Source organism: Haliaeetus leucocephalus, unplaced genomic scaffold (genome assembly GCF_000737465.1).
Source record: "Haliaeetus leucocephalus isolate CR32 unplaced genomic scaffold, Haliaeetus_leucocephalus-4.0 Scaffold450, whole genome shotgun sequence".
NCBI classification, from domain to species: domain Eukaryota; kingdom Metazoa; phylum Chordata; class Aves; order Accipitriformes; family Accipitridae; genus Haliaeetus; species Haliaeetus leucocephalus.
Window position 1 is genome coordinate 8,987,324 of NW_010972886.1, and position 26,480 is coordinate 9,013,803.

General features: G+C 45.0%; 2 protein-coding genes across 2 annotated transcripts in view; one reads left to right on the forward strand and one right to left on the reverse strand.

Moving 5' to 3' along the window:
• Positions 1-815: 815 nt before the first annotated feature.
• Positions 816-9,859, forward strand: CEP68 (centrosomal protein 68kDa; the record flags this gene model as incomplete). The annotated part of the gene is made up of 7 exons (XM_010575048.1): positions 816-922; positions 4,231-4,656; positions 5,190-6,644; positions 7,986-8,108; positions 8,334-8,430; positions 9,325-9,479; positions 9,614-9,859. Coding segments are annotated over exons 1-7 (2,505 nt in total), but the record flags the coding sequence as incomplete, so codon positions are not given.
• Positions 9,860-12,143: 2,284 nt separating this feature from the next.
• RAB1A (RAB1A, member RAS oncogene family) overlaps positions 12,144-26,480 on the reverse strand; it is a 40,849-nt gene continuing 26,512 nt past the window's right edge. Inside the window, exons 2-7 of the mRNA XM_010575049.1 lie at positions 26,317-26,413; positions 19,549-19,621; positions 17,259-17,354; positions 15,650-15,745; positions 14,477-14,608; positions 12,144-14,206 (exon numbers count right to left, since the gene is read on the reverse strand). Coding sequence (XP_010573351.1) covers positions 14,009-14,206; positions 14,477-14,608; positions 15,650-15,745; positions 17,259-17,354; positions 19,549-19,621; positions 26,317-26,413 — 692 coding nt within the window. The 3' untranslated portion in view covers positions 12,144-14,008. The remainder of the gene's footprint in view (positions 14,207-14,476; positions 14,609-15,649; positions 15,746-17,258; positions 17,355-19,548; positions 19,622-26,316; positions 26,414-26,480) is intronic.

The window sequence follows — 26,480 nt, forward strand, 5'->3', positions numbered from 1 at the left end:
GGCGGTCCCCGGGGGCGGGTAGGAGAACGAAACGGCACGGAACGGCGCGGAACGGAGGAGCAGCAGCTCCGGGTGCTGCCCGGGAGTCCCGGGGGGCGGGCGGGGAGGAAGCGGGCGGCTTTCCCTTTGGAAGCCCGTCCCCGTTACCCGTGGCGCGTTGCATCCGTGTCTCCAGCAGTTCAGCGCGGGCATCCCCAGGGTGCGGTGCCTCCTCGGCATTATTGCCTTTCTTTCTTTTTTTTTTTTGGTTAATGTGCCATTTTTTCAGCTGCGGAAAGGCTTTTCGGGTGGAAGCATGCAAGAAAAGGGAAAAAACCACCCCAAAACTCACATTCCGCAGGCCTGAAAGGCAAGAGCAGTGTGTTTTTTCCCCGAAACAACAACAAAAAAGCTCCTCCCCAGCAAAACCAGGGCTGGTGGGAGACGGAAACTCCATCAGCGTCTGCTGCTCTTGTTGAAGTCTGCCAGCCAAGTGGTAACTCTCGTTGGGACAGCTCTTCTTGTCTGCTGGGGTTTATGTAACTCTTTGGCAAGCAGCTTTCTTTTGACGACGTGAAAAGTTCAGGGATCGCTTTAATTGAGAGGTCCCCGTGGACCTTCCCCCGTTGAAATGAATGAAACGGCCGCTGTCTTCATCTGTTATCTAAAAAAACCAGTCACGGGTACTGCTTCTGAGCCGCCCCGTTGCTGGTGAGACAATTGAGGGCTCGGGTGTAGCTGGAATTTCTGGCAGTTTTCATGTGGTTTTAAGGCCAGTGGAAAGTCTCCATCGTGCCTAAAGCTGTGGTCGTACGTCCCTCTGCAGAGCTGTGTCAGTCCTGCCTGAGGATTTGGGCTTGCTTCTCGTCGTGAGGGTTAATCTTGATGCATCTCTACCGCTGGCAACCTGAGCTCTGAATTTTTGTGGTTTTGTTGGAAAATGGTGAGAAACCTTGTTTTTTAGCTGCTCTTGTAGTTGAGAGTTGCACTTAGTGGCATTAGCATTTTCATTCTGTTTTTAAATATGACTTCTTGCCTGACCGTTCTGTGTACTGGATGTGTGTGACTTCCCCATCTAGTTTGCATCCAAGTGTGGCTGGGTGTCCAGCTCTCCCTGAAATTAATTGAAATTAGCTGCCTGAATTAGAGGCTTTTGAAAAGGCAGTGAAATCTCTGGTGTCCATTTGAATATCCTTACAAATTATGAAATAAGCAGATTTTCTCACTCGTGTATTGGCAGGTTTCCCAGTTTCTCTTGAGCTTCCAATTAGCTTCTGGAGATTTAATGAACCTGTGAACCAGCACTTGCTCTTTTTTTAAAGACTGATGATGTTATAGAAATATATATCACTGCATGCTGTGTCCATAAGATCAACAAATAGTCTTGAAAGTTCAGAATAGTTCAGCCTTTGTGCTCCTGTGTAGTTACAAAAATAACAGATGGGTTGTGACCTATAATTTTTTTTTAATGTTGCTTAACACATCCTTTTCAGATTTAAGGCCAAGCTTATATATGTTTTTTGTAGTTGTTTTTACTGGGCTGACTGACACATGACTCAAGCTGCTAAATCTGATGGAGAGAACGATGTTCAACATCACTTTGAATTTAATGTGGCATCTTCTTAAAAATAAAGAGGTACCGAGGTCGATCATTTATTACTGCACATTCAATTTAAAACTTTAAAGTCTGCAGTGGTGCCTTGTTAAACTTTTCTTTCTTTTACATATTTTTTAAAATCACTGCCCAACAACAGAACTGATTGTTGAGGCATTTATGTCCAAAGCTATGGTGTCCAGCACTCCCCTCTCTGTTAAGACTTAAATCTACTGGATCATTTTTGGATGTACAGCACTGCCAGTATGTGCAAGGAGGGATTAGAGCCGGTGAGATGCCTGTTCATGTCGTGATAATTAGTGGTGTTCTCTGCTGAATCACCTGCTTCCTGTCACGGAGGAACGCGCCCCAAATGGTGAATTTGAAGCAGGCTTTTAGGCTCTGAAACAGATCCTGGAATTTAATACGTGGTACCTTATGATTTGTCAGCCCGGCAGCTTTTTTCTCATGAGATTTTGGTTGGAAGAGGAGCAATCCAGCCAGCGAGCGAGCATCGTTTCTCCTTGTGGCCAAGGCCCTGGCTTTCAAAGCTGGTAAACAAATACATCTCAGGGGATTTTCTGGGCATTTAAATTACCTGTAAGTTGGATTTGGCATTCGATTTGCTAATACTTGCTTGCCTGACTGTCTAAGCAAAACTAGCTCAGAGGGACTGAATGGGAGTTGGTGAAGGTTGGCAGGTGACACGGAGCTGCCTCCTGGGGCTCAGGAGACCTCTGGCCCTAAAAACCTGTGATGGATACATGAAGAAATCCCACATGTGCTATGTGGGAAACACACATGGGTTCGTGAGTGGTTTGAGATATTCTTCTTGTTAGCATCAGAAATCTACCTTCTGTTAAAGAAGATATATATGCTTACATATATTTTAATGATATATTGTTGTATAATATGTAGGGAATTTAGCAGGGGTACTTTTATCAATTACGTTTATTGCAATTACTATGCCATTTTGTTTGTATATACAACCTTTTCAGGGGGAAAAAGAGAGCAATACGGTCGATTTTATGATGACTTGATGTGTGTAGGGTTGTATTCAGTAGCAACTTAAGCGATCAAGTGGGTGAGTCCAGGTGTCAGCAGGGGGACACGGCTTGCTTGGAGGGCTGGGAGAGCCCAGGCTTTACTTGCCCTCTGTGCAGCTGCTGCTGTGCTGAATATAGCTGCCCAGCAGTTGTACAGGCTGCCGGCTCTCAGGGAGGGGGAAGGCAGCTGCAGTGCCTGCTGCGGGTTGTGCTGGGGATTTGGTCTCCCCTGGAGACCCGGCGCATCGCCCCATTGCTCTTTGTTCACATGCATGGGCTCTGCCCGTGGGAAAACCCCTGTTGCCAGAGGGGTGGATCATAAAACAAGATCACGACAAAAGAGCTGACAGAGGGTATGAGTATCAACTTGCTTCCCACTTCTAAGTATTGTTTGGGAATACTTTCTTTCCTCCTTTTTTTTTTCTTTTTAAGTTGAGTTTGATGTTGATGCTCCCTTGGCTAGCCTCTCCATTGCTAGCCCGGCACTAGCTGGGTGAGTACTGGCAAAACCATTCTACCAGTGTTTTCCTAATGCTGGCAACCTGCTTTGGGCTGGAGCTGCTGGAAGAGGCTTCAGTGTTGCCGGGGCTTTGAGGATGCCCGCCTGTGACTGAGTGTCACAGAGCCTACATGTGGGGATTTCGGCAGTGCCCGTTTCGATGCTCTGTGGGGAGCCCGCAAAGTGTCATTTATGTTGAGAGTATTTTTGAGTCCTGCTAGCTTGGTGAACGCAAGAGGTGCTTGGCTCTGACTGGTGTTCGCAAAACAAGATCTCCCGTGTGCTGTATTGGGTCTCCTTGATGTGGCTTATCAGTTGTCCTGCTGCAGCTCCTCACTGGAGGCCAGCACAGGCAGCGAGAGGGTGATGGTGGAGCACCTCCCTGTGTGGAGTACCCAGGGCTCAGGCTTCGAGAATAATACCTCATGTTAGAAGGATTTGCAGCAAGATGCAATGGCCTTGGCTCTACAGCACGCCTGAAAACGTATCATTGGCTGAGCAAGTATTTCCATTAATTAATTTCACAAAGAGTTAATGTCATGAATTGAGGTAGAAGCTGCAGAGCTAAGTGCCAAGTTTGGGTTTTACAGCCTCCTACCTCTCCCTCTAATTTTTTATATATACTTCTCACTTCTGGGTGGCTTCCATTTCAAGGTTTTGAGTTTGTCTCTTAAAAACCCCTCAACTTTCCACCCCAACAGCCTTCAAGACTCAGTCACACTAATAGGTGCTTTACATCCTAGTTAATGATGTCTCTTTTGGGCCCTGTAACCTCATGGTGCACAAACTGTTTGTGAAATTGGCCATTAATTCAGGAGACACTTGCACCATGCTGGCAAGGTATAAAGCACAGGTTTATTCTCAGTGCGGCCAGAGCTTTAATTAGATTTTCCCAGTGTGTCATGTCCTCGAAACCAGAAAACACTGCTGAGACATGAAGGTTTGCTCTTTCCTTTGTCCCACTTGACACACCAAGATGCAACTTCATGATTTTTGGGGTCTGACCCAGAACATGCTTAAGATCTTCATTATTAGACGTACTCAGTTTCTTTACTTGGCATGGAGACAAGGGGAGATGGTGAGTTGCCACTACTGTGTGTTGTGTATTTCAGAGCACCCAAGGCTTGGCATCATCTTGCAGAAGAAGTTCTGTCCCCATGGCTGTGGATGTGGGAAAATCACCTTCTGAAGCCTCACTGAGTGGGAAGGCTGAAGGCGATGGTAGCTGGGACTGCACAGAGGTGGAGACAGACTACCCGGAGCTAGTGGACAGCCTGCGCCAGCTTTTAGGGGCAGAGGAAGCCACGCCCTGCTCACAAGGGATGGAGAGCATGGCAATGAGGGGACGCAGTCACTTGGCCACCAGTGTTACCCAGGGAGGTTCGAGCTACCGCCAAGAAGTGTCTTCAGCATCCACATCCAGATTTCCCAGAGAAAGAGCAAGCCTCTCAGAGACAGAGATGTTAATTTATAGAGCTGTCGACAGCGATGTGCCTCATCATGTTAGCCACCGGTTTCTCTCCCCAGAAGAGCAGCAGGTGAGAGTGTTGTATGTACAGGTGTTGCTGCATCACTGGGAGGTCCCAGGTGAGGTGGGGACTTGTTTGTCTGGGCTGTCGTAGCAGGGCTTTCTATCTCCTCCAGCCAGAGTGTGCCAACCCCAGCCCCGGGCTGAGCTGTACGGTGGGGAAGGGCTTGGGCTCTGACACCCGAGCCATTGCCTCCATTCCTGTATTGCCACCACGGAGCTGGAAAGTCGCTCGTGATGGGGCTCCTTAAATAAGTGCCTCTTGGGCTCCTTAAATAAGTGCTTCTTGCTGCCAAATGACTCGTGCAGCTTCTCAAGCCCTTGGGATGCCTTTACTTAAAACCAAGACCCACTCTGGGCTTCGGGCAGCTGTGTGCTGTCCCGCAGACAGAACAGAGTTCCCCTTCCAGCCTCTCCTCAGAGCAAGTCCAGGGCTGGGCTTTTATCTCCATGTCCCAGCACAAAGGAGCCTTTTGTCTGGATGCTGTGCTTCATTTTATGCGTCCCTCTCTCCTGTTCCTTTTTCCCCCTGTCCTCGAGCAGGTGAAGGCATCAGGCTGTTGGGAGCCGGCATCCAGCCCTCCCAGCCAGCGTGGCTCTGCAGAGGAGAGCATCCTTGCTGGCAGCTGCCACGGTGCCCATGCCGGCCAGTGGAACCGAAGGTTGGCAGCTCAATCACCATTATCCTCCACCCCAGAGCTCCTGCGGCCCCCGACCTCACCCAGCCCCGAGACTGCCCTGCGGAGCCACTCCGCATCAAGCTTCTCCACTCTGTCTTCAGAAGAAAATGGCCTCTCCGAAGAGCCGGCCCAAAGCATGCCAGCCAGCGCAGATGTGTCTTCTCCTGCAGGCACTGCCACCCGGGACCTGTGCTGTTGGTGGGCTGCAGCAGAAGGCAGGGCACCGCGGGCACGCAAGCTTTTTAGTCCTCTGCTTGATGACCACACCACTGTGGAGCGCATCAGGGAGATGTCATCATACCAAGCCAATTACTGGGCATGTGCCATACCGGATTCATTACCCACATCTCCAGACCGTCGTTCACCCCACTGGAATCCCAATAAAGAGTACGAGGACTTGCTGGATTATGCTTATCCGCTGAAGCCAAGATACAAGCTGGGAAAGATGCCGGAGCCTTTCCTTCACGATTCAGGAATAGGTTTGGACAGCTTTTCTGTTTCCCCTGAGGGCACGTCAAGGTCCACCAGCATCTACGGCCGAGGTGGGCAGGCTTGGGGAAATGGAGAAAATGGACCTTGGGGGTTCGTGGCCTCTGCAGACAGGTTCTCCGCCCCAGGGCCTAGAAAAAGAGGCCGCTCAGGAGCTGGCTCATACTATGAACCTTTACCTATTGCAAAAGCATCCTTTGCAAAGAGTGCTTCCTCTCATCCTTCTAGAGGTTCTGCTAAGGACGTAATGACAGAGTCAGCTAAGCCAGGTTCATCTGGCCGCCCTGCTGCAGATGGGAGAAGCTGGTGCACCAGAGGGAGCCCCTTTCCAAACTACAAAGGGCAGGCAAAAAGCACTAGTAGTTTTTTACCTACAACAGGAGTGCTCCCCCTGAAGAAAGAGTGGGGGGGTGATGAAGAATTTCTCTCCCTGCCTCCGAGACTGCAGGAGCTGGAAAGGCTGGCTCAGTTTTTGTCCAATCTTTCCTTAACTGTAAAAACGCCTGGGCACAACCACCGAAACCTTCCACGTCACAGTGACGGCAGGCAGCCCCTTTCATCTGAGTTGGCTCCTTTTGGAGAAGTGGGTGACAGGGACAAAAGAGGTAATATTGAGGATTATGCTGGGCTGTGGCACCCCTGCAGCTCTCGAAAGCCCAGCTGGGAAGACACTGAATCATGTGGCCGGATCCATAGGGATCCTCTGTGGGGGCTTCCTGTACCAACCAGTCTCAGGGGCACATTGGATGGGACGTACCTAAATGAACCACGGGTCAAGGGGCATCTGAAGAAGAGCCAGGAGGGCGAGTCCCTTGCCCAGTGTGTTAAGGTAGGCTGAGACAAAAAATAAAGTTTATTATGGGAAGATCTCACATAAAATGTTGCCTGTGTTTATGGCACAATTAATTAAGGCTCCCCCTTCTGCATGATGTTTGCTGCCTGGCAGCTGGTAGTAATTTATGCCGGGGGGCTCACTGGAGCAGATAATTTCTTCTGACAGAGCAAGAGCCCATCTCAGTTTTCCTGGGGCTCAGCATCACAGGGCTAGGTTCAGTGGAAATGTGGCACTTGGCTTCCCCCAGCCTGCCCGTCCTGCAGCACCGCTGCACTGGGAAGATGCGAGAGCCATGGTTGGGGCTAGACCAGCGTGAAGTCCTGTGTTCACTGCCTGCCCCATCACTTCAGCTATTTAATGTGGCGTGGCTGGCCTTGCCCTTCATCCCAGGTTCTCTTGTCTTCCCCAAACTGGGTCCTACTTAAGGGTATAACAAGGCCAGGCAGAACTGGCAGGGTTTCTCTGAAGAGTTTCTGAATTATTTTGTGAATTTTTATTTTTTGGGGCAAGTGATGCCTCATGGCCATCCTGCCACCAGCGCTGTGCTCCCTGGCCAGTGGGGATTATTCCCCACTTTCCCCTCCATCTTCTTCCCCACCCCAGCCCCAGGCTGAATTTGGAAGCGATGCTGAGCTGTTTGCAAGAGAGTAATTATTATTGTGCACATAGCTACAAACACCAGTACATTTCATCCCCTCCTCTTGTATGGGAATAAAAGGGTCTTTTCCACTGTCAGCATTAGGGTTTATCTGTCGCCCGAAATCACGGTGCCAGGGAGAAGCAGTTCAGCTTTATAGCAAAACCCCGAGGAGCAGGAGCAGGGCTGGAGTCTGGTTTCAGTGAGAGCAGAGACCCCTGGGTTTTGTGCAGCATCTTACAAAAATAATCCCTTACTGAGACGCTTTAAAAATAAATGAAAGCACTTAATTGAACGAGATGAACCCTTGGGGAAGAGAAACTGCAAATTAACTGCATGGCTCTGGTGAGGAGGAGGGTGTCTCTCCGGCTGGGAGATGGTGGAGGCAAACCTCTTCCTTCAGCCTGGGTGCCATTGGCTTCTGACACCTCCATAGCAGCAATTTCATGGTGACCCTCAATTCTTGCCACACAGTGGGTTTGGGGTGTGTTTAGGGTTTTAGGGGTTTTTGCCTTTTTTCTTTTTCTGTTGATCCTTGGTTTCCCAAGCTTAGGGATGTTTGTGTGCAGGGGGTGGGCAGGAGAGGAGCAAGGAGCAGGTGCTTTCTGAAACACCACTGGCTCACCTATTCCTGTCTCTGCTGTGTCTTTGTTGCCGAAATAGATCAGTAACCCCTTTTGTAATGCTTCGTTAAGTAGATGTTTTGCTGCCAGCTGGAAGAGCTAATTCGTTGGCTGTACAATGTCGCAGACATCACCGACAGCTGGGTCCCAGCCTCGCTGGACGCCGAGAGTGTGAAGGCATCACTGCACCGCTACTTGGTAGGTATTTCTCCCCACTCTTCGGTGCTGCGGGCAGCAAGTAGTGGGAAGCAAGGCACTGCTGGCATGGTCCAGGCAGGCGATGCGGGGTGCATCGAGTGTGCAAAGCCGAATCGGAGTACTGGGAACCTGCTTGGGGGAAACTGCTCCCTGGGTGACCTGCTGCAGGTGTCTCTCTTCCAAAAACCCTTCTAAGCAGCACTCCTCTTCCCCTTTCTTTCCCAGGAGTTCAGGAAAGATGTGGCCAACCACCGGAGCCTGACGGAGAGCGTGCTGGAGAGGGGAGAAGCTCTCCTTGACTGCATGGCATCGAATTCGCCAGGTGAGGAGGAGCGCTTGAGCAGGGCTGGTCATGGACACAGCCGGTGATGCTGGCTGTAGCGTCTGCCCCCTGAAACCCCTGGCCCCACAAGAGTGTGGGTGTGGAAGTGGTGAGCAGAGTTTGCCATTCAGCAGCTGTATGGGAGTGAAAAGGGTTTTACACCTCCATTGCTGTGTGGAGACTTGGAGGTGAGGTGACTTGGAGGTTTGAAGCGATTACTTCTGAGCACTTTCAGCTGCACCACACCTTGACCCTTGCCTTGTGCCGTGCCATCCATCATGGGTGATGAATAGGTTTCTGCCTCTTACAGGTCCCTTCTTAGGTTTTTGTCTTAACTGCAGCATGGCCAGATCCCACTGGGCTGTGGGATGCTGTCAGCCTGCAGCTGGGAGGAGATGCTTTTGTCCAGCAGAGGAGAAGGCAATTTTCACACCCTGCTTGCACTTGGTGCATCCCAGGATGGGTGTTGGCAGCCAGTTTGGGGAGACAGCCCAGCCTGGCTGGTGGCACAGCACACATCAGGCAGTCGCTCTGGTTATTTGGTGCATCCTGCACAAGGGATTTCTAAAGGACGGTCTGGGTCTGCAGTCACCAAAGGGGCTTTAGTGGTCAAGTGCTGCATTATAGATGGGCTTTCTTACACAGTCCCAAAGGTTTCCTTTGGGAGCCCCTACTTCTGTATCTTCAGTTTTAACCTGGAGCCTCGTAGGTCACTTTCCACCCCCTCCAAACTCTGCATCACAACTTGGGTGGGATGAAGATCAGTTTATTGATTTCTAACACTTGATTTCCTTCAAAAGTCTATCATCTGGGTGAGTGGAACTCTCTCTTACTGCTCTTACAGACATGAATTGTCACGTTACTACCACCTCCATCGTATCTTTTGTTTTCCAGCTCTGAAAGACACGCTGGGTTTGATTGCAAAACAGTCAGAAGAGCTAGAAAGCCACGCGGAGCACTTGTACGAATCTGTTCTAGCTGCTGTGGGTCCCATGCAGGGTGAGGACGGGATGGAGGACAAGGGAGTGCAGCAGACAGCTGCTCAGTGGGTAAGCAGGGGGGCAAACCAGCCTTTCTGTGGCGGGAGGAGAGGGAGGGAAGTGTAGGAAGATAAAACACTTAAATTAGCTAACACTATACATCGGGCTTTATTATTTTTTCTTTTAATGTGACGTTTGGAAAGCCTAAAAGGAGAAGAAAGCAAGGGCGATCTCAAAATGGATGCCCCATCGTCTTTAAATGTGTGTCAGGGGAAGAGCAGTGTGGTGAAACCCAAGATCGTGATGAGAGCGATGGCAGCTCCTCGGAGGGACCCAGGGAGCCGGCAGGCAGGTCGCTGTCAGTCAGGGTGGAGGGATCATCAGCAGTCCGCCCAGCACACACAGCTGCTCTACTGAAATCACTTGGACAGCAGAGGAAAGATGGGAAAGGGGTATTTTTTTGTTTTGTTTGGTTGTTGTGTTTTTTTTCTTTCAGAGAAAAATGCTGCTTGCCCTGTCATAGAGGGAAAGAGATGCAAGTTAATTTGGGTGTAAAATATGGGCTAGAAAACTTGTTTGCTGATTTCTTGAACATCTTCCTTCAAATAAAACTGCAGAGACAAAAGTGTTTCAGGAGGGCATGGCAGGAGCATTAGCTTAAAGGGGCTGAGGGGTGCGTGGTGTTTGAGGGCAGAGGCACAGCAGCATCAATGGGGTCAGCTGCGTGCTACCACAGCCCTCAGCCACTCACGCTGTGATTGGGAATCACTATAAAATCGTGTCTGTACAAAACAATCATGGGTGTTAGCAAGGCACTGGGTCCAGAGACACAGGAAGGCTGTTAATGGCTTCTAAGCACCAAGCTGTAGGAATTTAGGATCTGCAGGATAACCTTGCCACCCCCACCCCACCCCCCCGCATTAGCTCAGAGCATTGATTTCCTCATGGCTGACTCCACGGCATGCCTTAAAATTTGGAGTTGCAAAGGCAAAAAAATATTTCCTGTACTTTAAAGGAGAGTAACAATAGCTTAAGTAGTTTGTGTTTTGTTTTCTTTTAAAAATTGCTAAATATACATTGACTATAACCTCTACATTACTGAGCATATGTGGAGTTGATTTAAGTATAGCATGGGGGTTTGGTTTTGTTGGTTTGCAGCCAAAGCACAGTAGCAAACTTAATCCCTTTTATTTCAGGTGCTGCCTCTATCAGACCTGGGCTTTGTTAGCCAGTCTTGGGATGGCTGAGAAGAAATGCAGCAACCACCAAACCACCTCTTTCACCTCTTGCAGAGATGCCAAATACCTATGATCACTGTGTTTGGAGTCAGCCAGGCTGGGCTGATTTCAGTTTGTGGTTTTTTTTTACTGTGGCTTGAGAAAGGTGAGCTGTACAGCAGTTATTTGGCTACTGGGATGTCTAGTTAATAGCGCTGACTACACTGGGAAGTTTTGTGAGGAATGTACAGCTGGCCTTTTTTTGGTTTGTTTTTTAATGTAGCTTTCCTTTTTTATTTAAGAAGTGGCTTGTTCCATGTGTTGGCAAAATGTCAGGAACACGCTGGTTTTTTTAACCGAGTAATCCATAGTGTGCCGTGCAACTCACTTCTAAGTAAAGCTGTGTGATTTTAATAGCTGCGTTCTCATGTTTTGTTTATGCTCTTCAAAAATAGGTGCTAGAAGTCAAGAAGTAGCAACTCCTGGTTCCTGGGAGCAAACTGAACTCTTGTTTATAGTTACCACTCCCTGATGAAGCAGAGCCTATTTAACTTTCAGTTTCCTTATGCATGAACATGAAGAGCCAATATGCTGTATGAATCTTGATAAAATAGTAAGCAGGTGAGTACACTCAGGGAAGAACCAAGTTATCTATGAACTGCTGTCACCTGTTATTTGCAGTAGCTGTGTTAGTGCTGTGCTGGTTTCCCTGGGTGAAGAGTTGTGCCTTTCCCCTCTTACAGCTAGTGCAGTTCATCACTGCTCAAAAAACATTCATAAAGGGTTTCCAAACACTTTCTGCAACAGAAAAGGGCATCTCTGAAGCAGCATAACAAGGTAAGTGGCCAAAAAGTTGCAGCCAACTACAGAATGTTAGTACTTGGCTTTAATTAACCTTTAAACTAAATAGCAATCATCATGTTCTTGTGCATCATTTCCTCCCATTCTTGTGAACGGAACAAAGTTTCTGTACTGCACAAGTAGAAGGTGAAAGCATAGTTAAAACTGAAACAGTTATGAATGATAAATAATTCATTGGGTTTTGTGGGGTTTTTTTGATACTCTCCCATCTTCCACCACCTCAGCTTAAAGGGCAATTTTTTTTATTGCCAAGTTGCAGGTGACAATTCATAGATCAGCATAAGTTCAACAAAAAGGCTCAAGCAGCTGACTTTACCAACACCAGGTCCCCGTACCCATGGGCATTCAGGGAGATGCTTAAACAAAGCCTATATAGAGCAGGGCAGGGTAGGAGTTACATGCAAGGAAAGGCTACTGGAGCTTATGTGCTACCACTTGCAAATCTTAAGCCCAACCCATTACATCAAAGGTATTTAGTATTTTAGCTCACAGGTGAGAGACTACAGTGCCCTTGCCCAGGATTTTTAGGCCTGCTCTACCCTCTTCCACACAACTCCTGCCTGACAAACACAGACTCTAGCATTTAACAGCAGCAGCACAGTAATGACTTGGGGGGTGGGGGAAAATAACCACCAAACAACTGGTGTAGCCCAAGTTGGTTTTGCAATGCTTTTATTACTGTATATATTAACATTGTTTTGGATAGTATGTAGCAGGCATCTTGACATTTAAGTTCATTTGTGCACTTCTCTGAAGGGAAGATGTTATACCCTCAATACACCTCCTTCTGGTTCACTTCCTGATCTTAGCAGCACTCACTACTCCTATTGCTCCTGCTCTCAAGGAGGAGCAAGTCACATTATATAATGAATTATACCAACAAGCACATCTCTAATAGAAAGCACATCACTTTATTGTGAAGGTCTCAAGTGGAAGAGTTCAACTTAACCATGACAATACTTTATGTATTACAATTGCCTGTTGATTTATGCAACTATGTTGAAGAAAGCTGTTAGCCAAAGTCTTCCCCCCCCAAAAAAATCAGAGGATATTTGCACCAATTTTAGTTTATACCTCACAACATACCTAGGCTATATTTTTACTATCACAGGGTGTATTTACTACTAGGGGAATGTTACATGGTCTTTCAAACATGAGACTATTTACAGAATAGGCTGAACATTTGAGTTTAGATAAAGCTGAACAATTTTACATGTATAGGAAGTGTTATAGGCTAGCTTTCCTGTGGCTTTTAGCTAGACATCAGGCACTAATGATTTGATTAGCTCTGTACAAAGAATCACACTGTCCAAAACCTCTTGGCTGCTGGTTAGTTCCAAATTGTTCAAGATAGCGCCTACTTTGAGCAAGCTGTGGGGCCTTACTGTCCCTGTTTCATCCTTCCCATGCCTCTATGCATAACAGAATAGAAGCTAAGCTGTTGCACTAAGTCAGAAGAGTATTGATTTAAAAGAGGATGGAATTAACAGTATATAGAAAAGACATAATATACCGGTAGAAAGTTATACCACCTCAAGGTTACATTGAAGTCATTCATGTTAGGGAAATACTGTTGTCTCCCCTACTATGCAAAGCAGACAGGAATTCCCTAAATAAGAGTCCTTGAGAAATAAATTAAGTTCCAAGACTAAGTTAGGGAACTGTTGTACATTCAGAGTGCATTATGCCTCCATGAACATTGGCTGGGTGTTTCTGGTACAGCATATGTGCCTTAAGCACCATGACAACTCAGTCTTTTGGGCCATAGTCACTAGCTTTAGTTGCAGGGAAGGTCTCTGGTCTCCTAGAAGGTCTGAGAGCCATGGCTGCACACAGATATGTTTTGTGCACAATGCAAGCCTGATTTTCCCCTTAGCCATACAAATTAAGACAATATTTATCACCATACAGTTTGATATTACTTCCAATAAGTACAATATTTATTAAACATTTCTTCAGTTTTGTTACATATTGTGCAACAAATTACAATATTCTGCAGCCACAAATTATATGCAGAGTATGAAGAAACTATTAATCAGATAGTGTGATCTTTCCATTTATAATTCTACAAGAAGGAACTAGCAAATCAGATCTTACATGTATCTTACTAAATTTTATGCATGGAAAGTGACAGACACTGTTGTGCTGTTTGATACAAAATGGCTAAACTTCATCTTCAGAAGACTAAACCTGACATCTAAACATGCCAATAGAAACATCAAAACAAAAATACATCCTAACCAACCACAGGAAACAGTCTGGTATCAGGAAAAGCAACAAGGATTACACATTTATAAACCAGCACACAAAGGTTTAAAACAATTCTGAAAATGAAGTTAGCTGTCTTGAGTCAAGGGAATAAAAAAAGTCAGTATTGACCATTTACAATCTCTGACCTTTGTGGAGACGGTAAGAATCTGTTGTAGTGCAGCTACATACAGTACAATTCAGGCAATTTTTTTTTTCACTTGGGTTCAGATTGCAAATTCATTGTTGTGAGACAAAAGGGGGAGGCAAGTTTTAGCAGCAACCTCCACTAGACTGCTTGACTGGAGTGCTCTGAATTTTAACATTGGACTTCTCTGCACCACCAGCTGTCGCTCCCGGACCCATTCGTTTTTTAATCTCAGCAGCCATGGTCATGAAAGACTGTTCTACATTTGTGGCATTCTTTGCACTGGTTTCCAAAAATGGAATTCCAAGAGAATCTGCAAATTCCTGCAAATCAAGAAACAGCAAACAGTAAGCTCATACACTGGTTCATACCTCACCTTGTTTCCTGGTGCACCACTGGATAAACCCCAAGTTCATAGACCACCACCCCACTCCCAAACTCCAGTCTGATGATGACTTACACAACAAGGCATCATTGACATGGCACCTTGACATCTGTGTACCAAGACATTTCCCTGCACTAGAACTCACTCAAGTGCATTGCAATCCAGACTAGGTGCTCAACCAAGCAAATACACATCAGTGTCAACATACCTTTGCTGTTGTGTAGTCTACTACTTTCTTTGTGGTCAGATCACATTTGTTCCCCACCAACAACTTGTTGACATTTTCACTGGCATAACGGTCTATCTCCTGCAGCCACTGTTTTACATTATTGAAAGACTCCTAGGAGATAAAAGAATTGTAAGCAAGACCCTTAACCAAGAGGAAAGCTCAGCACTACTCAGTGATGACTCGGAAAGGATATGAAGCACTACACTTAACCTATCAGTGTGATTCACAGCCACAAGAGAGAAAACTCTCTAATGCTACAGTACTCCCTTGATTGCCTCAGTATAGGCGAGTCAACACAGGGTCTATACAGCTCCTTAGTCCATGCTTCAAGCCCTACACAATCAGCCCTTCCTCCTTTGCTGCACTCTCCCATTATTTTTCCCTGCTCTGTATCTTGAATTGAATAGTCAAGAACTTCTACCATCTGGAACTCTTCCTCCTCCTCCTGTAGCAGAGATAAGACATGGCATACAGCTGAAACCAGAAGAATCCCAAGCATTTACAAAGCACCAGGTATTAGATGCAAACCACACTGTTGTAGGTATGCTGGAACACCCTTTGACTCCAGAAATGCAGAACTGCTGTGCTGAACTGATATTCAAGTTAGTGATTGAACCCAGTTGTTCTTTTTCTATTAATTTGGGAAACACTACACGTCATAAGAGCCCTTCAAACAGGACAACTGCACCAGTAATCTTCAGAGATTCTTTCACAGAAAACACTGGCTCAGCTGTATCCTGTACACATGCTGACAATTTTCTGTTTCAAATGCCAGTTTTTGTTGTAGACCAAAGTTTAAGTACATTCAGAAATCTTTCAACAACTTGCATCAGTAAGTCAGACTTCCTGCTACCAAAGGCAGGGTGAGAAGTATTCACATAGAACAATCAGCTACCGGCCCAGCAAGTTTTAGGTTAAGCTTAAGATACAATTGCTTTAGACCCACAGATCCCACTGCTCCTTTTATTTCTGTGTTTAGCTCCAAACCAGAGACTAACACATACATTAGCCTGATAAACCTTAACACAGCCTGAAGAACATGGTCACTGTCTCCTTAAGAAGCACCAAGTCATTAAATTCCCAGTTTTATTTACTTATCAGCCTAGTGTATTCCACCTGGAGAAACTCTCCAGGCACAGGTTTAACACTTACCTGATCTGTAACATCATACACAACTATGATGCCATGAGCACCTCTATAGTAACTGGAAGTGATAGTTCGAAACCTCTCCTGTCCTGCCGTGTCCCACTACAAGGCAAATAACAGGATCAGTTACTGCAATGTAGCTGTACCAGTGTTACACATTAGCTTCCAGAAATACAGCTCAGCTCATCAGCCATCCAACTACAAATAGATCCAAGTCACAGCTACAGAAGTGACTGTGAAACTGTATGCATCAAATAGGATTTGATAAGATCAAGATATTTTAACTGAGAAGAATTACACTTCAGTAGGTGCTTTTCTAGAACTGCTCATTTGTTTAGTTTCAGACAAGTTGTAGTCAAGAGATCTCACTGAGGAAAACATTAAGCAGTTTTGACCCATGAAGAAGCTGTGGTTCAGTGGCAGAAGAACAAACATGAGCCAGGGCTTGAAAACCTGTTAGAAATAAGGCCAGAGAGATGTGGGTCTTTAACATAACCACTCTGCTTCAACTTCCTTAGTACAAGAGCTGCAGCAAAGGTATTTAAAGGCAACATCCTCTTCAGAGAATGAATTGCAACAACTCAAACCAAACCTGGTTCCCTTCTCCTGCTGGGAGAGTTAAGGAGGGACATTAGGTGCTTGACCTCTCCCCCCACCAGGACAGGAACAGCACTCACCCAAACATTCCTCTCCCTGGAGCCACGTCAAGAATAGGGCTAGCTGCACATTAAAAATAGTGAGACTCGCAGACAGATTTCAGCAGCAACAGCATTCTTAGTGGGCTGCTCTGGACTCAGGACAGCTACATTAGAGTCCAGAGGATCAGGCTTAGGCTTCTGGCCATAAACTGGATGCCTGCTCCACAACACAACCTGGAATCCCTGAGTCACTGCCTTCAAGTCCCAAGAGCCTCTGCTTGAGCTGGAAGCAGTGGCTGACAAGGATTGCGTGACCTTGCATAGATATTAGATTTCATTACACCAGTCACCCTTTCAGAGTGCTTCAAGATTAGAGGAAAGAACTGCCAAGTCTCTTCCCCTGCTTATGCCAAGTGAAAGGCCAAAAGCATAACCAGAAAACACTACCCAGTGCTAAGGCAGACAGGCCAGTTACAAGCATTCGTGTCAGTTTTTCCATTCAGGTCAACAAAAGCAGAGTTCCCAGCACTAGACAGTGCAGTCTGCTATTAACAGCTGCTACAGAATTCAGGCATCTTTAACAACTGTGTGACATTCTTGCACTTACACAAATCCTTGCTACATACTGCAGAACTACACCAGTTTTGATACAAGAGCACTCCAGCACAGCATTCTACCCTTCTTCAGCTCACAGCCCATAGTGCCTTTTAAATACTTTAAGCTTTCTTTTCTTCCCAGGAAAGTAAATTTATAACAGGTTATTTCCTCTTTCAGGCAAACAGCCTTGATAAGCATCCTTTGAGGACAGGTCATGGGAAGTCTTGTAATCCTGTAAAAACTGCCTAGCCTTCCTTCTAACAGGGAAGACACCACTTATATTTTAATGATTAAAGTACAAAGGTAACTACCAATCCTTATGAATATAATTCTGTGCTTCAACAGATTAAAGTACCCAGGAGTTGAGAAATACTACTTACTATCTGAAGCTTGATTGTTTTCCCATCTAGTTCTATAGTTCTGATTTTGAAGTCCACACCAATTGTGCTGATGTAACTTTCTGTGTACGTGTCATCCTAGGAGAAAGAGTGAACATAAGTCAAGCCAGCTGCACCTCTTCTGCAGTCACCTACTTTATTATGCAACAGGTAGGCACCAGGCAAAGGTACTTACTTCCCTAGCAAAAACAGTCTGATCTTTCATGGCAAAGTCCAATAGGTAGCTAGGTATTTTCACTGAGTATTTACTTCTCCAAAATTCTGCAGTTTTTTTAAAAGCACCTCAGACAACAAGATTTATGTTCCAAAAACTAGTCAAAAAGCCTCTTTTCTGGAAATCCTGTAATGTTAAGTCCTTTTGAACTATAGTTTAAAAAAAAGTCTTTGCTCATGTTGGCACACTGCAGAGCTACTTAGAAAAACCATTATAGTTATTAAAATGCCTCAGATTTTTATCTTCCTTTGATGGTTTTTCATCTGTATTACACAGCAGCTACCTACAAGTCAGAGCCTTTGCCTCAGTCACACTCCATCTGAATTTCAGATCCTCTGCTGCCACAGCTGGTTGCCAAGGCAGTTTAGAGTTACAGCTTGGGTACTTGTATTAAGTCCTCTGCTCTGCAGTCTGTGTAAATACAGGAAGGAAAACGCAGCACTGGTTTAGCAGCTTGCATAGAGCTGACTGCAGAGTCTCCAGCAGGCCTTAAGATACACAGGAAGTGCTTGCATCAGTCTTTGCTACCTTCTAGTGATTGTTAGCTTGCCAGTATGAAGGAACTTTCTATTCCTAAAGTACCAGTAGGATGGAACTTCATGTAAAATATACCACAAAAGGCTTTATGCAACCAACAGCTATCAAAAAAGCAAGGCGTTTCTTTGGGTTGTGAATGGAAGGCACCTTAGGTAATACATCTGCCTGAGGGAACACATGCAAGAATAAAGCATTAAGGCTTTTAGAATGACATGACATTTATTTCCTTTACATTTCAATACTCAGAAGGGTATGTTTGAAAAGCCTTATGCCTTTCAACCTATAGCAGGAAGAACACAGGTAAGTGAATGCTGTGGTAATTCCTTATGTCAGGGTAAAATAGCTTACTTAGTAGCTTTTTCCTTTAGAAACTTGACTTTCTTAGTTGAAGAAACACCAGATAACCAAGCACAAACTTAAGCTGGCTATCAAAAAAGAAAAGTTGGGATTATTCACATGAAGCCAAAATTTAATTCAGAAGTATCTGCAAGAGAAGCAGGCTAGACTGATCTGGGAGTACTGCTCCAGCCTTGGTGTCACTTCCAATCCACTGCCTCCACCAGTTCTGTGAGCAGAGCAGGTTACATCTTCCTGGGGCCCATACTGTCTCCCTGTGCTAATACTGCACAAACAGTTTTAACAGCTTTAACTTAGGTGATGCTATTTGTACACACCAGAGCACCATTTCATATTAATAACATTAAACACAACAGGCTCTTTCCAGAGGTGCCCAGAGCAATTGTTTAGGCTGTGAAACTGCTGCCCTCATCTTGCAGTAGTATCAGACTCTAGTTTCTGAACTAATGCCCCACATTCTCCCTTCCTTCCTATCCTCCCATGGGAACGTAAAGCTGCACTTTGGCATAGATATAGGTAAGGAGTTCACTGGATTCCAGCTTTTTCTACTCAGAGCTATCAAACCCATTTTACCTCTTCCTGTTGACAAGAAAACTAGAGTTTCAGCCACAGAAGCTCACCAGCAATTTTAACATTTATTATACACTCATTCACTAAAGGAAGCATAAGGCCTTATTATTCCTAGAATATTTAAATTACTTCCCCCTCTGGCTAAGCAATTGGTAGGCCTTTTCAATGAAGATATCAAACTTCATTTGGCTGAAAATATTCAGATCAAGTAGTAACTGATCAAGGTCTTGCCCTGACACATTTGTGCTCCTCATAACTGAAGGCACACACCCCAGAATTCAAGTATGTTCTTCCGTCTTCAGCATTCTAACACTAGTGTCATGATGGACATTAAGATATCTTGTTCTCCAGTAACAGGAAAATGAGAATTAAACTTCACTGGACATATTCTTGATATTACTTCTTTCCGTATTACTCAAATACACCAGCTAGAAACAAATGCAGAAGACAGGAGGGTTTTGCCATACTTTAATTATTCCTTGGTATACCAGACCTGACAGACATCAGTCCTTTCAAGTAGCTGTTGTAGCAGAGAAGTTCTTGCTAAGTACCTGGTAGCTTTTTTACATAAAGTTTTCAAGCACAATCACTTACTGCAAACCTAAGTAGAAGGCAAGATTTCCCAACACCGGAGTCTCCAATCAGAAGCAGCTTGAATAAATAGTCACTGCAGAAGAAAAAAAAATTAAGTCACTTAATGAAAAACACTATCAAGAACCAAGTTCCTTATAGCTAGTACATTACCATGTTTGAGAAGGGTCAATTAACTCACTACTAGGGAAGTCACCTACAACTCCAAGCTTCTCTATCCAGTTTAGACACTCTCACAATTTACTTAATTTACTTGGTAAGAGAAGTGTAATGTAGATGCTCTGAACACAGCATTTTTGTACAGAACTGTGCTTTCCTAGGAAGTTACTCTGGGGTATTAAGTGTGACTATCACGTAGACTAACAATCCTACTTCAGCCCTTTGTGGTCTAGCTAAGATGAAAATCATGCTTCACAATTAAGTGCAAGCCTCATGGTTTGGTTAAGTGACTCAAGTAACACGCAGATGGTAGTAATAGCCTGCTGTCCACCAGAGCCATCATCCCCTATCATCTTTAAAGTCAAAGGTTTGATTCCACTGTCCAGCTTCACAAACACCATGTAGTTGGCCAAAAGCAACCAATTCTTTCCTCAGTTTAAGTTACCCAAATTTAAGTTCCAGCAGAATCCAACAGCATAACATTCAATTTAAATATACAAACTATGAACTCTAAGTTTAGTTAGAGCTGTTAAAGCAGAATGAACATCCACCTTCCACAATAAGACTATTAAAAGCTGAGAGTGACCACATACTTCACTTGCCTTTCAGGAATTAAAACAAAGCTAAAGCCATTGCCAAATGAGGATACATTTGTTCTCTAGAAGATGTCAGGTGTGACATTAGGAATTCTCAAGTCACACTGGAAGAGGTAACAGGTTTTTTTGCTTAATGTCAAGTCCTCCCAACATTGAGGGAACAAGCACAGTATCATCAGTGACCAAACTAGTCTTATATTTCAAAGAGTAGCAAAGATTTCACTGTTGGCAAAGCATTAGATTTTGTGTTAGTCATAAGACCAATGGGGCAGTTTAACACTAGAGATCAAGTAGCAGAGAAAAAGCAACAAACCACCACTTACACAAGTTATTTTGCTTTGTAAGTACTAGACTACCCATTCTAGGTTTACAACTCTTCAGCCCTGTAGTGTCCAGGATTAAGTCCTGTTCTCATTTAACCACTAGAGTTTACAACAGACATATTTCTATGCCCACTTAGCCAAACTGAGAAGATAATAATTATGCAAATGCCTGCAGTCAACTGTCCCCACCTATTATTCCCTACTAACACCGCCACTGACTCTGGCTGGCAGGAATCCAGACAGGAAACCGCATCCATCCCCAGCTAGTAACAGCCAAGCAGATGGTCAATTGCTCAGCTTTTCACCACTCCTCTGCTCAAGTGCCCGAATGACTGTCATCTTGGCTGGTCCCAGGCTTCAAGAACACACTCAACTGAAATGTTCATCAGTTTCCACAGGACTTCTCTCAAGGCTAGAGAGAAGTCAGAAGTGGTAAGTGTAGCAACTAATAAGCTGACACTTAAAAATGCAACCTTCTCTCACAGTGTAAACCTAAAAGCACTCAAGGTATTTAAAAAAAAAAATCAAAGGCTATCTGGCAGTTTACAGTCACAGAACTGACTACTCCACCTGTCAAGTCATGTACTAATACAATGCAAGATGGTTTTAGTAGAATGACAGTTAACCCAAACTGTTTAGGGGACATAAGTTATATTGCATCACAACCCACATATCTTAACAGCTTCAAGACAGCTGAAGCATCATTACTGCTCATACTCTTACACTGGTGATAACAGACAAAATACGTGTTTCTTGAAGTTTGGGCCTGCCCATAAGGCAACACCGAAACCCCCCCTCACCACCTGCAGTCCCAAGCACTGCCTCCCTGGGTGCTTCAAAAAGAACAGTTTTGTGCTTCCGGTGGCTCCACTTGCAGAAACTCCACCACAGCCACACTGACGAGCTAGTCACTGAGGATGTACAGTTGTGCTTTACCACAAAAAAAATGTGTTTTAAGCCTAAGGATCACTGAAGTGGGACTGTATTGACCAGTGGTACAGTTACCCTCAACTACCTGGCTCTGCTGCCTCTCAACCACCAACATCACCTAGGAACAGAGGCAAGGGGCTACCCTGTAGCAACTGTAACAAGAGACATTTAAAACTTCTTACCCCCACTAATAATTTCATCCTCCAAGAGCAGAGAAACTCTATGTAACCTGGAGACCAAAGTAAGGTACAATAGCTCTGAGACCCAGTCCACTGTTAAACTTACGCCTTCTTCCCCAGGATTATGCATAAACTGAAGCCACAATTGCCTCAGCCTTCAAAAAGCTCCTTCCTACATCAGCAGGAAACTTCGGTCGTTCAGTTCCCTGCAAAACCAGAATTTTCAGCAATCCTGAAGTTCAATTATTACTTACAGTAAACACTGATACACTTGAAATTATTAGAGCTTGTAGCATGTTATAATCCCCTTAAGAATGGTAATACAGCAATATTACCACTACATTGTCTTCACTAAAATCAGTGGAAAAAAAATAATTCCTTCCTGGTGTATGTAAGGCTTCAGCTATGAGTCTGACAGATTCACTTCATAGCCTCCCCTTGCTTCCAAGGGGAACTGAGGTCTCCCCAGCCCCCAAACATCAAGTAACTTGTCTTCCTCTGTTACTCTTAGTGCTAAGAGCAGCTCCCAACCAGATCTATCCTGCTATTAAATCTTCTCCTGTTCAGAAGCAAACAAGAACTATAATGGTTTATGCACAGCACTACTGCTAAGTTAACACAACAAGGACCCAGAAGGCTTAAATATTGGGTCTGACATCTTTGTTATTAAGACCTTCTGACACTTTGGGATTTCCAGAAGCAGGTGACAAACACAGGCTCATACAGTGACTTAGGCCACCTGCGTCACCCCCACCAAAACCAGGGCCAGTCCTTTACTGAGTTAGCTCTGTCTCTGACCTTAGAAATAGGTGCTGTGTCACAAAAACCTAGTTTTGCCAGGTAAGAAAGACTGATGCTTAGACCTGCATCAATTCAGAGATAATTTAAGTAGAACCTTGCTATTTAGGTTTTAAAAAATTAAAATCATTCCATATTTCAATTATATGGTGCCTTCCTTTCCAGGTACAGTTGTGTTAGGACCTTTTAAAATACAGCAGGTGCCTATATAGGGGCCCTAGAACCAAATGAGCAGTCCATTACACATGGTATGATGCTAGAGACAGCTCTCAAGAGTACAGCAACAGTTTAAATTGAAAATGAAAACAAGCCACAAAAATTTGCAGAAATCTATTTCTAGACTGAACTACACTGATAGAATATTTGTGCTAATGGGTTCAACTGTAGCAATGTGTCCAACAAGCCATGCAGGTTAACTGTGGTATTTGCTCCTGAAGAGCCACACAAGCATTTCTGAAGCCACTGGATTTTTGCTCTTCAAACCTGAAGGCCTAACTCATCAGCTCTCCCAGTTTAGGGAGCCTTCATAAAGCAGGCTAAGCTATGCAGCATAGTCTTCTCCACACTGCTTGGAGATAATGTGAATTCAGATTTATCATTCAACTATTTCTCACCATTTATATAAGCAAGTCATACTTAGCACCCCTAAGAGAGCACACTGGAAGAATGTGCACAGCAAGGCAGGCAGGTACTGTCAGTAAGAGTGAGGCTTTCAAATGCTCCCCAGCAGGAAGAGGATATGGTAACTTCCTCTTGCCAAAGAGATAAAGGATATATATGTTAAGCTTAATTGCCTCTTGCCAAAAAAAAAAGGCACCTCCAAAATAGCCCTGCAAATTTTTGAGCAGTGAAGCAGCATCCTCCTGTACAAGCATTTTCCACACAATAGTCAGCAAGTTCAGCAGAAGACCAGAAAGTCAAGTTTAGGACAGACCTGGCCAAAGCTGTTGTGGAAGAAGGGACCTGTGGGCCTCCAAGACACTGTTGTTTATACAGGTAGACACATGGGGATTTTTTTTTTTTTTAAATACTGGGAAGCTTTTATGCCAAAACAGACAGGACTAGGTAGTCCTCCATCTCCAACAAGGAACTGCTGGAATTGGCTTTAATCACTGATGTCAGCTGCAAGTTTACTGTAAACAGGTACTCACAGCAGCCTCAAATCCCTAGTCTTTGTTCTACCACCCAAGAAATTTTGAAGAGGAGCATGACTGTCACTCTGATTACACACTGCTTGTGTAAGGTAAACAGAACCCAGAAGACATAATGCCACTTTGCATCGCAGATTGCTGTTTGGGAAGGTTAGAACACAAACAATTTCAGATGATTCCAGCAACCCAGCAGCTGTCACTCGATTGTCATCTACTGAACACCATCACACAAGTCTGAAAACCCCTGCACAAGTACTCTCTAACACTTCTGAAGAACACAAAAACCCCCAAGATTTACTCAGAACAAGCACTTCATTTCCCCATCTCCCCTTGAAGAAGGTATCTAGAACAAGATCCAGACACTACAGAGTATTGATCAAAATTAACTCCTGATACCACTTGGCTTTTAGATAGTTTACCCACCAGTGTGTTTATGCTAGTCAGCCTACTACACACAAGTTGCAGAAGGGGTAGGAAATGCCGAACCTGACATGATCTAGTCTCAACAGAATCAATATTGACACTTTGCTCATTTAAACACCATAAAGGGGGAGGAACACAGAAGGAATACATCCCAGTGCTGGGTGGGCAGGTGTTTTCAGTATTTAGCTTCCAAACACTAGCACTAATATCTCATCCATCCCTCTTCAGCTCCTTCACTCAAACAAAAAAGCACACTAACTAGTCCAGTAGGCTTTCCCACAGCCCTGAAATTTCAAGGAAGCTCTCAGAAGCACACACATCTCCTTCAAACCTTTGCACCAGCACCTTCTAGTCCTATAAGTTTAACAGGAAAATTGAAGGAGGCAAGTCTTTTTATTAAGAAATTTTAACTAGCTATCCCACTGACCTCTGATAGAGTGTTCTGGCATGCCCAGGAGAGAGGATCTGGGGCTACAGCCTTATCTGAAGCTGTGATAAGGAAGTGAGAATGTGTTACATTATAAGCAAGGCACTTCTAAAAGGACAAACAGACATCTGTACCTGTATCTGTTACAGGCAACTAGAAGGAATAATGTCATAATCCCATAAGTCTTATTCCTGGTTTAACATTGATCCAAAGTATACATATTGCAGTGACAGATATTTTCTGTCCATCTCAGCACACCCTTCCCATCTTCTATCCTCATCCTGCAGACACAACCCCATCAGGAAGTAGCAATACTACAAATTAAGCTTAAACTACAGCTTTTTGTCTTTGTTTTGCTTTCAAGAACTTGGCTGTCCTCACCACCAGGACTGAGCACACTTCACTGAGAATGAGTCTCCCTCAAAACATTTTCCCCATCTTCACAGCTTCATTCAGTATCTCATCACAGGGAACTACTCTCTACATCAAGAGCCTAAAAAGCTGAGAGGCTTCAGGAAAGGCAAAAAAAAAATCTATGGAAAAAGCCCCCTTCAACCTGTTTCTGCACACACAGTGTTAGTGGCCTAACTCCTTGCAGGCAGTTTTCCACTACAGAACCCACCAGACTGCAAGGTAAATTTGAGTCTAACTCAGAGTCATTACAACCACAGAGGCACCAACAATTTGTTGGTCTCTCACCCACTGACTACCTCCAGCTACCGTTTTGGTGTTTTCCAAAGCCACATGAGCAAGCTTGTTACGTAATCTTGCCAAGACATAACTTGAGTTCCTGGCTGTACCTCTTAGTTTTCATCAACTCCCTCACACTAACTGATGACTACTTTGCCTTCTACTCCTATTTGCTCTTCAGGTGATTTTAACAGGCCCCAGAGTGCTTGCAGCCATGCTACCATAAGCAGAGAGCACAAAAGCCATGACCATGCAAGTCAGTAGCCTCAACTGCATGTAAAAGCATGCTCTGAGGACAAAAGTTGTTCAAGTGTCATCCATGAACAGAGACAATGAGTATCCAGAGCAGTAATGTCATACCACACATGCATTTCAATACCATAACCACTTCAGTTACATTGGAGTGCACAGCAGCTTCATCATCCCAAACTGGAGTGCCAGCAAAGCCAGCGTCAGTTAAAGAATCCTAAAAATACTCTCCAACACTGAAGTGTTGAATGCGTCAGCTGGTTTTTAAAGTGCTTTTTAAACTAATCCTAAGTCTCCCCTCTTCTTCACGCAAAAAAAACATGAGCAAAACGAGGTTTATTGTCCCCAACATCCCAGTGAGCAAGCCACTGCTCTTACAGTTGCCAGGATACAGACAACTATTGACCAGAGAGCTCAGACATCCTTACTCCCCAGCAGGCCAATCAGAGAAAGAGGCCATATTCACACAACGAGGTACAACGACCCTCTGAAAAAAAAAAAAACCCCAACCAAAAAACCCCCAAAACACAAAACTGTGCCATCACCAGGTCTTCTAGGCAAGTGCTATTTCAGCTCAAGACAGCCCCAAGAGCATTTCATTATCAAGTCACAGCGTTGCAAAATCTACATAGGCAAGAAGTGTTTTGCAAGAGCCATGTGACACACACATGACTTGCAGCTAAAGTGAAGGGTGGACCTCTGACTACTAAGCCGCCAGCAGCAACCGGCCAGGAAGATCGGCTTTCACAAAGAGCTGGTTTTCCCCCCGTCACTTGTTGGAGCCCGAGCTCCGAGGCCTATTTTCCAGGTCCGGAATAAATCGCCGTCAAGTGCGCCCATACTTACTTCGCCACCGACAGCGCTCCCGGAGCGGGAGGCGGGATGCCGAAGCCACCCGGATCACAGGGCCCATCGCGCCGGTTTATAGCGGGGACATCATTAACTTTTCATGGCCCGCCGTGCGGCTGCCCGCCACACCCCCCCCCCCCTTCTCCGACCCCGGTGCCCGT